This window comes from Ammodytes marinus (genome assembly GCF_949987685.1).
Source record: "Ammodytes marinus genome assembly, chromosome: 9".
In the NCBI taxonomy this organism is placed as follows: Eukaryota; Metazoa; Chordata; class Actinopteri; order Uranoscopiformes; family Ammodytidae; genus Ammodytes; species Ammodytes marinus.
Genome location: NC_137213.1, coordinates 9,682,563 through 9,694,594, shown reverse-complemented (window position 1 = coordinate 9,694,594; position 12,032 = coordinate 9,682,563). Strand labels below are relative to the sequence as shown.

At 41.0% G+C, this 12,032-nt stretch overlaps 1 protein-coding gene across 1 annotated transcript in view; it reads right to left on the bottom strand.

The window, feature by feature from the left end:
- Positions 1 to 657: 657 nt before the first annotated feature.
- col15a1b (collagen, type XV, alpha 1b) overlaps positions 658 to 12,032 on the bottom strand; it is a gene marked incomplete at its 5' end in the record, with an annotated part of 49,540 nt that continues 38,165 nt past the window's right edge. The window contains 16 exons of the mRNA XM_080034012.1: positions 658 to 1,067; positions 2,856 to 2,971; positions 3,083 to 3,280; positions 3,449 to 3,523; positions 3,959 to 4,054; positions 4,389 to 4,520; positions 4,615 to 4,670; positions 4,926 to 5,076; positions 5,485 to 5,583; positions 7,295 to 7,320; positions 7,433 to 7,514; positions 9,321 to 9,365; positions 10,298 to 10,357; positions 10,590 to 10,646; positions 10,759 to 10,812; positions 10,910 to 10,945. Coding sequence (XP_079890138.1) covers positions 845 to 1,067; positions 2,856 to 2,971; positions 3,083 to 3,280; positions 3,449 to 3,523; positions 3,959 to 4,054; positions 4,389 to 4,520; positions 4,615 to 4,670; positions 4,926 to 5,076; positions 5,485 to 5,583; positions 7,295 to 7,320; positions 7,433 to 7,514; positions 9,321 to 9,365; positions 10,298 to 10,357; positions 10,590 to 10,646; positions 10,759 to 10,812; positions 10,910 to 10,945 — 1,506 coding nt within the window. The 3' untranslated portion in view covers positions 658 to 844. The remainder of the gene's footprint in view (positions 1,068 to 2,855; positions 2,972 to 3,082; positions 3,281 to 3,448; positions 3,524 to 3,958; positions 4,055 to 4,388; positions 4,521 to 4,614; positions 4,671 to 4,925; positions 5,077 to 5,484; positions 5,584 to 7,294; positions 7,321 to 7,432; positions 7,515 to 9,320; positions 9,366 to 10,297; positions 10,358 to 10,589; positions 10,647 to 10,758; positions 10,813 to 10,909; positions 10,946 to 12,032) is intronic.

Genomic DNA, 12,032 nt, shown 5'->3' with positions numbered 1-12,032 from the left:
TACAATGCAGGATTTATACCAAAGTTTTTAAACCCATTTACTACTTATCATAAAGCACACTGTATATATTTTACAGCACAGCTACGCATTGCTGTTGTGTAATGTATTTTTCCTAGAGTTCGAACAGCCAATGCTTTTCATTTATTTCCCAATGTAAAAAAATTATTTGTTATATTTGTTTAAGGTGTTTAAATCCATCCCGGTCAACATTTACCTTGGTCAGAATATTTACTTTCAAAACCAATTCACACCTAAACTACACACCGCACAGAAAAAGTTGTATAACACTGAAAGAAGGGGACTCATGACAGCGTGGTACTGTAAGAAACGTAATGTATAAAGGATTTTGTTAGTTAGGAGATAGAACACTGGTATGGTCTGTCAAGTTATTCAGCTCCCCAGTTCAACAACACAAACCTTTAAGTACACAACTCCTCTGTTGATATGCTGCGCTGTCACACATTCAGTGAATACAAACCATTTCAAATCTAGACTGGGACGGAGGCGTGCTGCTGGATAACACATTGACACTGAAGATGAAAACTAAACAAAGTATAAGGAACTGAAATGTGTGTTTATGATGCGCAAACTTTGTATTTTTTTTTCACAGGCGTGTGTCTTATCTGCTTGTTTGAACACAAGTGCCTTTTGTCTGTGTGCTCCGATGTCATGTCTACGCAATGATATGTCTCGTATGTGCCTGCATGTGCTTACTATTCAAATGGAAATAGATTTGTCACATTTCTTTTTTCTGCACTTTCAACATGCCTGCATGTGTGTGTGTGTGTGTGTGTGTGTGTGTGTGTGTGTGTGTGCGCGTGCACGCTTGTTTTCCTCAGTCTCTTCAGGTCCTCCTTTGCTGTGTTTTGCCCACATATGTGTTCTCTATACACAGCACTATGTAGTGGTTAGAGCAGGAGCGTGTGTGCTGTCCCAACAGGCGTCCCGTCTGCAGCAGTGCGGCCTGGCCCGTCACAGCCATGTCCCCGGTCCTCCACGCCTCGCAGTAGTTAGTGGTCAGACGAATACCCACCGCACTGGAGCCATGCCACACCAACTTCTCTGGCCTGGGGGAGAGGAGAGAGAGAGAAAGAGAGAGAGAGAGAGAGAGAGAGAGAGAGAGAGAGAGAGAGAGAGACACTCAGTATGTTGACATGCTCAGTTAAGTTGAGCTAGTAGGCAGTTTAATTAGATTACTGTCCTTGTACCAGTTTGAAAGCACATGAAGGGGAATCGGTATTTCATTGACCAAAGTAGGTCCGACTGCGCTACAATAGGTGGTGATATACCCCCTTTCAGATGCGTTCAGCTTGTTGGTATTGGACCCTTTCCCAGTTGATCTATTATGTCATAGACCAAACGATCGCCAAACAAGTTTGCTACGGTTAGCAATCAGCTAATTTGTTCCACGTCATATATGGATAACTTTACAGCTTTGTACATGTCGTGTGGTTATTATTCCTTGACCTCCTGGTCAAAGCCCCGGGTGGGACACTGTGAGACACTGTGGATAGAGTGCCTAGTTATTATCTGGGTACGTATGTTAGCTCCACTTTGAGAAAATCGATTTAGAGCGATTTCAGTCAGACTGATACAGTATGTTTACATGTATTTAAAAAATCTGGTTTCAGTCATACTAACACAACAAATTAATTTTCTCTAATGTCATGTTGGTGTACTCACGTCACTTTTTTACAGTTCTGGGGCCGTATTCACGAAACATTTTAAGGCTAAGAGTAGGTCCTAACGTGCTGATTTAACTCTCAAAAATAAGGGGCGTTTCACTCCTAATTTTAGGACTCCTAGCTTTTTAAGATAAGTGTAATTAACAAAGCATTTTAGCGCTAAAACTAGCTCCTAAATCTATGAAAAGCTAAGTCACTAAGAGTAAATCACAGACAACCATTTGATGGTGTTTTGGAGAGATGTAATGCTAGTGAGCTTTACAAAGGGTACCTTTATAGCTGAAAGGGTTTAATGATCTTAGTAAAGCTATATTTAGAAAGTATAGACACATTTATATTTATTAAATTTATATAAAAAATTATTGTGTATGCATTGTTGTTTTTCCTTGGAATTTGTTTGAACTCGACGTCATTGAAAATGAGGGTCACCCCTCAATTGGTCTCTCGAGGATAAATAAAAGTTAAATGAAATGAAATGAAAATTTATTAAGTTCCTTTTCCTGCAGTTGCTTTGGGTTTACGATGCACTGAAAGTTACTGTTGGTGTCACGTTTGGGTTTAATTTGTTACTAGAGTAGGCCTATATGTGGGGCTTCGCAGCATCTCCTCCGTTCCACAGGTCCGCTATTGTATAGTTGCACGTCTCGCCTTTTTCCTTCCGCATGCACTTCACGATTTCGCTAGCTGTTGTTTCTAAATGGTGAATTTACTGGTTTGTCGCTGTCTAGTTAGTGCTGCATAGTTCACCGTTGAGAGAAATATAGTGAGAGTGCATGGCGCGCAGCTGTTCAATGAGGATATTTTTTCCGAATCAAATCATTGTAAAATTTAAAATTAATAGACCTATGTGGCGCTATAGGCTGATTGTGAACAAATGTGTGGGAAACCCTGCAGTATCTTGGTTTCATGTTAAATCAGTGTCACTTGTCATTAATTGTATATAAAAACTATTTACTTTAATACAGCGACACAATATGGATATCTCCCACAGTGTTTCTATCATAAATTCACTCTTAGTTCTCATTCCCTCTCAGCCAATCACTGTGGGCATAAAAGGTATGAACATGGGTCATACCTTTTATGGCAACAGGGTCAACACCGCCCTCTAGCCTTAGCATAGGAGTCTTTCCTCATAATACACAACACAACCACAAGCACAATATCCCTCACCATGCTGAGTCGGTCATCACGTTGCGTCCATCAAAGGAGTAGATGGGCGTTCCCGAGTTAAATGTGCCTCCATTCCCGGAGAAGATGGACATCCAACTATCGAACAACACTTCCCCCTGAGGAAAGGAGCAAAGCCCAACGATATGTTTCCAACAATCCTGACTGAGAAAAGAACCGCAAACAGTAAAAAAATATATATAAAAAAATTAAATAAAAATTCTCCTCACCCTGAGATTAACCACAGGCATGTTGTTGCGGTCTGCCTTCCTCACGATGGTGGCCAGGTCCTGGAGGTGTGAGGAGAGGAAGGCCCTGTAGGTGGCTGTGAGCCCCATGGAGCGAGCCTGCTGGTAGCACTGGAAGTCTGCCCCCCGGATACCCCGCATGTCCCCCTTCAAAGGGCTGTTCAGGGCTACCAGGTGGAGCTAGGGACAGAGAAAAACACACACACACACACACACACACACACACACACACACACACACACACACACACAGATGAGCCAGGCTTGCAGGAGTTAAGCTACTGTTGGCTATAAGTCATTTCAGCTGGTACAGAGTCCATTCCTCAGTAGGTGTGTGTGTTACACTCACCCCCGGTATATCGTGGAAGGTCTGTGGTAGGACATTATAGCTGGGCTGATATCCTCGACTGCCCTCTTGAAGCTCCTATCCAACAAAAACAAATGTGTAATTAGAGTTCTGAATGTAAGAATAAAGTTTAAAGGTGTTTTGAAAGAGTTATGCATACCTTAAGATGGTTTTACATCGCATCGAGAAACTAAACATTTGGCATGTGTGTTATTATCATTTCATGCTGTGTGTGTGTATGTACAGTATACTTGTTTATGTGGCGTTGTTAGGGCCATTGCTTTAACCATCGGAGTGTGTACATTTTTGCAAAGTGAGGACATTTTGCCTGGTCTTCACGTCTTCAAGTGGCTCTTTGCAGGTTCAAGTTATAATAAGGTTTAGATTAGGGTTGGTGTGAGGGTTGGGGTTAGGCATTCTGTTGTGATGGTTAAGGTAAGGGTAAGGGGCTATGAATGCATTACGTAATTAGTGTCCTAACAAAAACACAAGTGTTTGAGCGCATGTGTGAACCTGGTTGGGGGTTCTGTGTGGTCTGCTCCATTCTCCAGGTCTGCTGAGGGCCTGAGACGCTTCTGAGGAGGACGGTCCATTGATCAACTCTCCCAGCTGAAAGACGGACACACATTCAAAGTCCAGGTAATGGCTATAATACTGTAGTTATTTTACAGCAATCAGGTTTGAACTTAATAATGGGATATTGAGTATATTATAATATATATAATATTATTACATTTGCATTGTGTTTCAAGTGGCTGGAAATTCATTCAGAACTTGTAAACCAAACCGGAAGATGATGATTCTTTTTTACAAATTTGATCTCCTTGAAAAATAATTTCATATTCCATTCTTTTTCCTCACTGATAACAAAAGACATAAAAAGAATGAATATGGATTTGAAAGTGCATACTTCACAGCAGACATACAGTACACCTATACACACCTGGACCTTGCGCCAGCCGTTGCGTGTCCTGATGTACAGCTCTCCTCCCTTCTCCGACACGTAGGCCATGGTTCCCTCAGCGGCCTGGTGAGTCTCTCGGCTCAGGGCGTGGGTGGTCTTGTACGTGGTCACCTGAAGGTACACAACCTCAGTATCAGTGCTTTGTCTAGACCAGTGAATGGGGTTTTAGTGATAAAGTGCCTTGCTCAAGCGGCTGGTATCTTACCGGGTTAGCGTATCCTGGTGGGCCGGGAGGACCAGGGGGGCCGGGGCTACTGACAGCTGATGAAGACACAACAGATAAGACCAGTCAACCTCAGGCATACACAAGTTCTGGAACTTTTTCTTTTTAGTTTTTTTTTTAGTTTAGTTTTATTGCTTTTTTGAAGCATATAATTCAAGAGATATATAGAGAGAAGGGTGTAAAGTAAGGAACTGAAAGGGGAACAGTGCCTGTTGGGGGACAATCTACATTAAGCTTTGTAACTTTTATGGATATACGCTCAGGTGACGTCTCCATCTCTGTCATACGCACACACATACCTGATCCATATTCAGGTACAGGTCCCGGGGGGCCAGCAGGTCCACGGGGCCCTCGGGGACCGGATCGTCCCACCCCAGGAGCTCCAGGATTGCCAGTAGAACCAACAGGTCCTGGTGGACCCACGACAGTCTCACCCTTTGGACCCTATAGGAACACATCAATAGAACAATTCATCTAAACACACCTTGATGCATTTTTTCAAAGTGACTCAGATTGATTATTCCTAGGTATTTTTAAGTATTGTAGCACATTTCAATTATGTTTTATTGATTTTCTGTAATCAAACATAGAACAACACAGCACAGATCTTGCCAAGTTACAAAAGATTAATGAAGTATAAAGGTTACATAAATACATATTTGGATCATATAAGCATTGTTTACAGTGGAGTCGTGTCAAAGGAAGAGATTATACAAACAATTTATTTGTGAAAACAAGGTGTAGCTCAGCAAGATAATTAGGAAGATAATCAAGAAAGGGTTGCCATACATCATAGAAAGCGTTGGTGTTTCCTTTTAAAACAGCATGAAGCACATTGTTAATGGAACTCACCACAAGTCCTGACCTCCCAGGCAGTCCAGGAGGACCAGGCAGACCGTCCTCGCCCTTGTCTCCCTTCTGACCTTGGTACCCCTGATCTCCTCTAGCACCCTGGGATAGCCACAAACAAAAAAGACGTCAGGAGATCAAGCATAAGCCATTGAAAGATACATTCAGGAGAATACAGGAGCCTTTCTCCTTTTTGTTTGTGAAGATCACAGTTTCACTCATGGGTGATTGACCAAAATTAATAGTTCTTTTTAATCGGCTTTCAGGTTGTGAAAATTTGCAGCATTATTCATCACCGGCTTATTGTCACACTTGCTACACTACTAAAAACACATGCTACCTGCATTTTGATAGCACTGATTTTAACAAAAAAGTAAATTGGATAACAAACTTCATCCACAATCGCTGATCCTCAACTCCTGGATACAAAACAAACAAACAAGAAAGGCCTTTATTTTAAGATGTTGCTGCAGCGGGTTTTAAAGAGAAATTTGACTGACTCACTCACTGGGATTTAAGTTTTCTTATCTCTTATTTTATTTTGATGCTCATGTTACAGTATTGTTTTTATGTATTTAAATTGTTTTTAGTTTAGTTTTTTTTCGCCACTGCAGAACATTTCTTTGGACTTCACCTACATGTGTCTGACTGATCAGAGGCCTGTTTCAGGTAGCTGGTTTTGAGGCAACCCAGAGTTTGTTCGCTCTGAGTTAGTGGAAACTCTGGGTTTTCCATTTCAGGTAGCAGGTTCAGCGCAACTGAGAGTCAGTTACTGCGGCAACATACGCCATGGGTCTAACCTGCTTGGGAGGTGGTTAGACCTACCCTGAGTTTGTTTTCACTTTACGCTGCAGCTCCGACTGAAGAAAGAGTGTCACTGTCACACGCGTCCCTGTACAGTTTGAAGCAAAATCACTCCATAGAAATCTCCATCGGGATGTTTTTATCATGTACTGATGATTTTACGTTTGACCGATCATTTATCTGATCAGTGGCCTTGTTCTCAGCCCTCGGTCCGTTCATATAGGCGGCCACTTTACACATCGTGACATGCTCTACATTCAGATTAGTAAACCTATTTGTATTGTATGGTTGTATCGTTACAGTTCACTTGTGCAATCCTAAAGTCACAGACGAGCCTCGTTAAATAGCCTAATATGAATATAAAATTATATAATAATTCAAACTGTTATCACTTGAGGAAAATGGATCTGGTAATAATTCAGGCTCTTAAATGGAAACTGTCACCTAATGTGTCTGTTTACTGCACAGTATTAGGCTATAGCTTGCCAACATATTATACAGCGATAAAACACTGTCAGCAATGCTGTGCCGCGCCAGCTTAATACTTTACTGCTGATATGCGTAACTTTTTAATATAGACTATGGCTTCTCATACAGAAGCGAAATGATTCTCTTGACAAAACATGTTTGCTCTGTTTTTTTCTGAATTGCAGAGGAGATTAGATCAGAGTTATGAGACAATATCCCCGTTAATTCTTCTCCATACCATATGCTCATTCGTTAATATTTCTAACTCTAGTGGGAGGAGAAGTGGGAGGATCAATCATTTGTTTCTCCTGTTTCCATGGTGAATCATGTTATCAGCGATCCATTGACGATGGCTTTTACGCACACGCTCCACCCAGAGTGAACACGCTCAGAGTTGATTGACCCAACGGTGATCCACTGTTCTGAAACCGAAAACCCGGAGTTGCTTCTCAACCCTGCGCTCTGATTTGACCAACTCAGAGCGCAGGATTAAACTCAGAGTATGTAAAACCAGCTACCTGAAACAGGCCTCAGTACTCACCACGACTCCATCAGGAAACTCGGGCGCTGAGAAAGAAAAATGACACCAGGTAAATGATAGAAGTCTCTGCTGTCATTCACAATTCAAATGAATTCGTGTTTTAATGAAAATAAATTAAAAAAAGAGTCAAGTTCTGACCAGATGTGCCTGGCTCTCCTGTCACTCCAACTTCTCCTTTGTCGCCTTTAGCTCCAAAGGAATCTCCCCGTGTTACTGACTCCTTCACAAGCACAAACATACACACATCTATCAACATCACATGGATACCAGCAGACATATTAACAAAAATGCAAAGACTGCTGGACACAGAGATTGTTCTGAGTTAAACATTTGTAAAGGACATGTTAAAACTCGGGTTATAATATAAAAAAGGTTGATGGTAATCATAGTTAAGACATTGCAGTCAGCTGTCTGCAAAAACACCTGTTAAATACAAGGGAGACATGCTTAGAATAGCAACATGTATACAGGCCTCTCCTGGCTGTAGTGCTGACAATACAACAGGATGGGGAGCTGGGGTTCGAAATGTTTTTTTACAAAACAGATCCGGGTTTAGTTATGATTGTGATTTTAAAGTGTTCCTATTTTCTTGTGGGGAGTTTAACAGTAAGTCACAGTTGGTGACTCCTATAGGCCCCTGTCAGACCACAACTTGACACTACACTTCCCTTTTTTTATTTGAAGATGTCCCATTGCATAGTTAAGTTATATCACTCCCCCTGGTAAGTGGATTTTAAGAAAAATAATATATATATATATTTTTTTTTTAATAAATATCCATTTCGATAAGGAGATTTAAATACAAACTCCATATTAATCCAGTTATGACCTGAAACTATTTGGAATTTAACGGTTACATTACAATTTGCACAGGTACTGCTCCTTTAATACTGATAAGAAACTTGTGTGTCTAATCCCCGCATATAGAACCCCTTCACCAGGTCAGCCAAGCAGAAACTGCAGCACCACCACAGGAGGCAGAACCCACAAACCCATGCACCGTGAGATCAGACTGCAGTTCCCTTAAACCTTGTTCTATCTACTAGGAAAGGCAGACCAGAGTTTGGTACATTTCACTTTAAATACAATCAATAAAGGAATGAGCTTAATAATAAATAAATTAAATTAAATTAAATGCCGCTCATGGATACAACTTGGATTCCTTTTTTTGAAGTGATTGAACTGAAAGTGATTTGGGACAGAGCTCTGATGTAGGCCTAAGTACAGTAGAATCAACATTCATTTTTTCTCACTCTATCTCTTCCTCGGTTAGGGAGAAATGAGGCAAGCAGGATTCAGACAGAAAACCCCTCAATCACCTGGCATTAACATGTGTGCCACTCTGATCGGATTGGATATAAATAAACAGATGCACCAACTACATCTTAAAGATATAGTGCGTAACCTTTGTCGCCGCCATGAGGTTTTCTGAGTTATAACAACAACAATGTCGGCGCATCTACACGAGGTAAGCCTTCGATGATCGCGCATTGGATTTTATCCCTTCTGCTGTACATACATTTTTTTTTAGCATCAGAATCAACAACTAAAACATTTTGGCGGCGACACCAGTTTGTTAATGCTGCCATACTGAGAAATACAGAGAGGTTTTGTGTCGCAAAGTACAATGACAATATTGGCCAGAAATGGAGCTGATGGACATCAACTTTGTGTGAACTTGTTTGGCGATGGCTTGAATGTAACCATCATTCATTGATATGAAAAAGTTAGGCACTATAGCTTTAAGCTTGTGATGTTTGAAATGATGAAATACAACCTGCATACAAGAGGAATGTTAATGCCACGATGACACGAGGTTGGACCCACAACCATGTTTTTTTTAAGGTGATTAAGACTGGGAGGGCCAAGAGGGAGGGTAGGTAAGAAAGCAGGGTGAGACAGGTTGCTGTTTGTAACCCACACCAGAGGTTTGCCATGCTGCCACACCCACACACCACAACAGAACCACCGGATGGTCCCATTTCGAACTGAAACCGACCAATCAGATGGTCCGACTCAGACTTACTCGTCCCTTTTTGCAGTGCGGTCGGGGGCGCACCGGGAACACTGTCTTTGAAATTCAAAGAAGAGCAGCGTGATCAGACTAAACGATGTATCAACTATTTGCTGGTCAAACACAGTACTGTATATGAGACACACAAAAACACACTCACAAGGTGGCTCCCCATTGATAGCGGGCCACCACAGACTGAAAATCACTGTTCTAAAGTCAAAGTGTGCAGTGTTCTGATTTTTGTGATCACAGCATCTTTAAAAAGTTAGACAATCTTCATTTAAATGAGGCCAAAGTCGGATTTTTTTTCCTAGTACACATTGCAGCTTTAAAGGTGGAGTCAGCAATTCCGGAGAACGCTTGTTGTCAAAATCACTTTTTGTCCAAAGCAATCTGGCGTTAATAGCACACACAGCCTAGGCTCTGTAGATAGGTACAGTATGTAAACAAAGTGGCTCAGACTGACCCAGCGTAGCTAGCGACAATGCTGTCTACTGTATATGCTAAGCTCCAGATCGACTAACACTTTGGCTTTGATAAGTATTCGGCTTCAACACCTATTTAAATATCGACCGGCTTATTGTCACACTTGCTTCAGCAGGCATACCAAGACACTTTTTTTTACATATCCGTTTGCAAAGTCTAATCCGTATGTTAACACTGGATCTGTTTTTTAACTACACACAATACAGACAGGTAGCAGATATTCACTCATTTTGACAAAAAGTGATTTTCACAACAAACATTCTCCAGAATCACTGACTCCACCTTTAAGTGTCTTAATTGATGTCAATATATTCTATAATGGAATCTGTTGTTATAATGAAGATTATCACTACAAATATGTTTTCTGTTTTTCTGTCATTCTTGTCTGCATTTTTATGGACTTGTTTGAAGCTATGCCTAACATACTTCTGTCATCATCATCATACATTTCGACAGAATAAAAATGATAAATTAGAGACATAAAAAAAGAAATTAAAACTCACTCCTTTCAGCCCAATAATTCTTCCTGGATGTCCCGGTTGGCCAGGAGGGCCTGGAGGTCCCTGGGAGAATGGCATCACATTAGTTAAGGGGAAAATGAAGTTAAGAGAAGATCCATAATCCTTAAACAGAAGTGTCCAGACTAAACCATGCTCTCACAGCCGGCCGTCATTTAATATACATAAGCATTGCTTAAGTTGTATTATAGGTACTGAATATGAGAATATCTGAAATGGTCAAATACGCATATTGATCAGGGCTTTAACAACGGGGGAAAAAAATATTTTGTCTTACTGGTTGGCCGATAGAATCTCCTCTGTCACCTTTCCTCCCAGGCATACCAGGCCGTCCCTAGAGAGAGAGAGAGAGAGAGAGAGAGAATTAATAAGTGAATGGAAATTAATTAGCACATTTCTCTCTGCACTGAGATCTCTGTAATATGTAACAGTTACTATGTACTCACTGCGCGACCCGGGAAGCCATACTCTCCTTTCTGACCTGTTGGTCCTATTGGGCCCTGAAAGAAACAGAAAAGACAGTGGTGTTTACATAGAAACATTTGAATTTATACAAAACCTTTGTAGGTATTAATGCTTTATTTAAAATGACCTCACCATTAGTCCAGTAGGTCCAGGGAACCCACGGTCACCCTATGGGATAACAGGTTGAGATGTCTGCATTAATGGCGGCAACAAACAGTGTTTTCAAAGACGGCTTGTTTCTCTGGCTGCAGATGTACATTAGTTTCTTCCTTTAGAACAGGGGTGTCAAACTCATTTTGGTTCGAGGGCCACATACAGCCTCTCTGATCTCAGGTGGGCCGGACTAGTAAAATAATGGCAAAATAACTCCAAATCCCTAACTTTGTTTTTCAGTAATATGCTTTATCACTCAGCCTACATTTGCAACCTACATTATCACGGATCACAAGGGATCTCTGTACCCCCCAGGAAATGTCTTAGTAAAGGTTGCTGCTGGCCATGGGAATAGGAGGTGCGGCGCGAAGCGCCGCAGCAAAAATTTTGGGGGTATTTTGCTCAAAGATGCCAATGTGCACTAATGAAATAAACAACTGTTTATTTGAATACACAAATACAACAGGCACTGACCTTACAGTTGTCCAATTTTGTTTATTATATGTACAGGTACACATTTTGTGCAAACATGCAGACTGTACAAAATACAATTAAATAAAAGTGCAACTTCTACTGTTTTGATTTATTTTTAAATACAGAGGTTATTGGTTGTTTTGGAATTTGTTTTTCCCAATTTAAAACATAAAAATAAAGCAGCATTGAAAATTAGGAAATAAATCTTGTAGGCCTACACTAGCATGCTCCTGCTCGTTTTGCGCACACAGAGCCGCAGACACACCACGCTTGCTAGTACATTAATTGTTCAGCACTAAAAATAAAAATAGTAAAATGTTTTTTTTTTTTTGGTTTTTACTTTGCCATAAAGCACTGGAGGAAACATTAATAGCGGTGAAGCAGGATTGCCATTTACCACGTTGCTAAAATGTGCTTTTTTTATTTAGGCTGCCCCCTAGCGGCAGGAGTGAGCATTTCGGTTATTTCTTTAAAAATTCATAACTCCTCACAGGAATGGGCTAGAGACTTACTTTTTTTTTGACATACTCAGAAATTTATGCTCTACAGGTCGCGGGCCTGATCAAATCATCTCGCGGGCCGGATCCGGCCCGTGGGCCGTATGTTTGACACCCCTGCTTTAGAATAA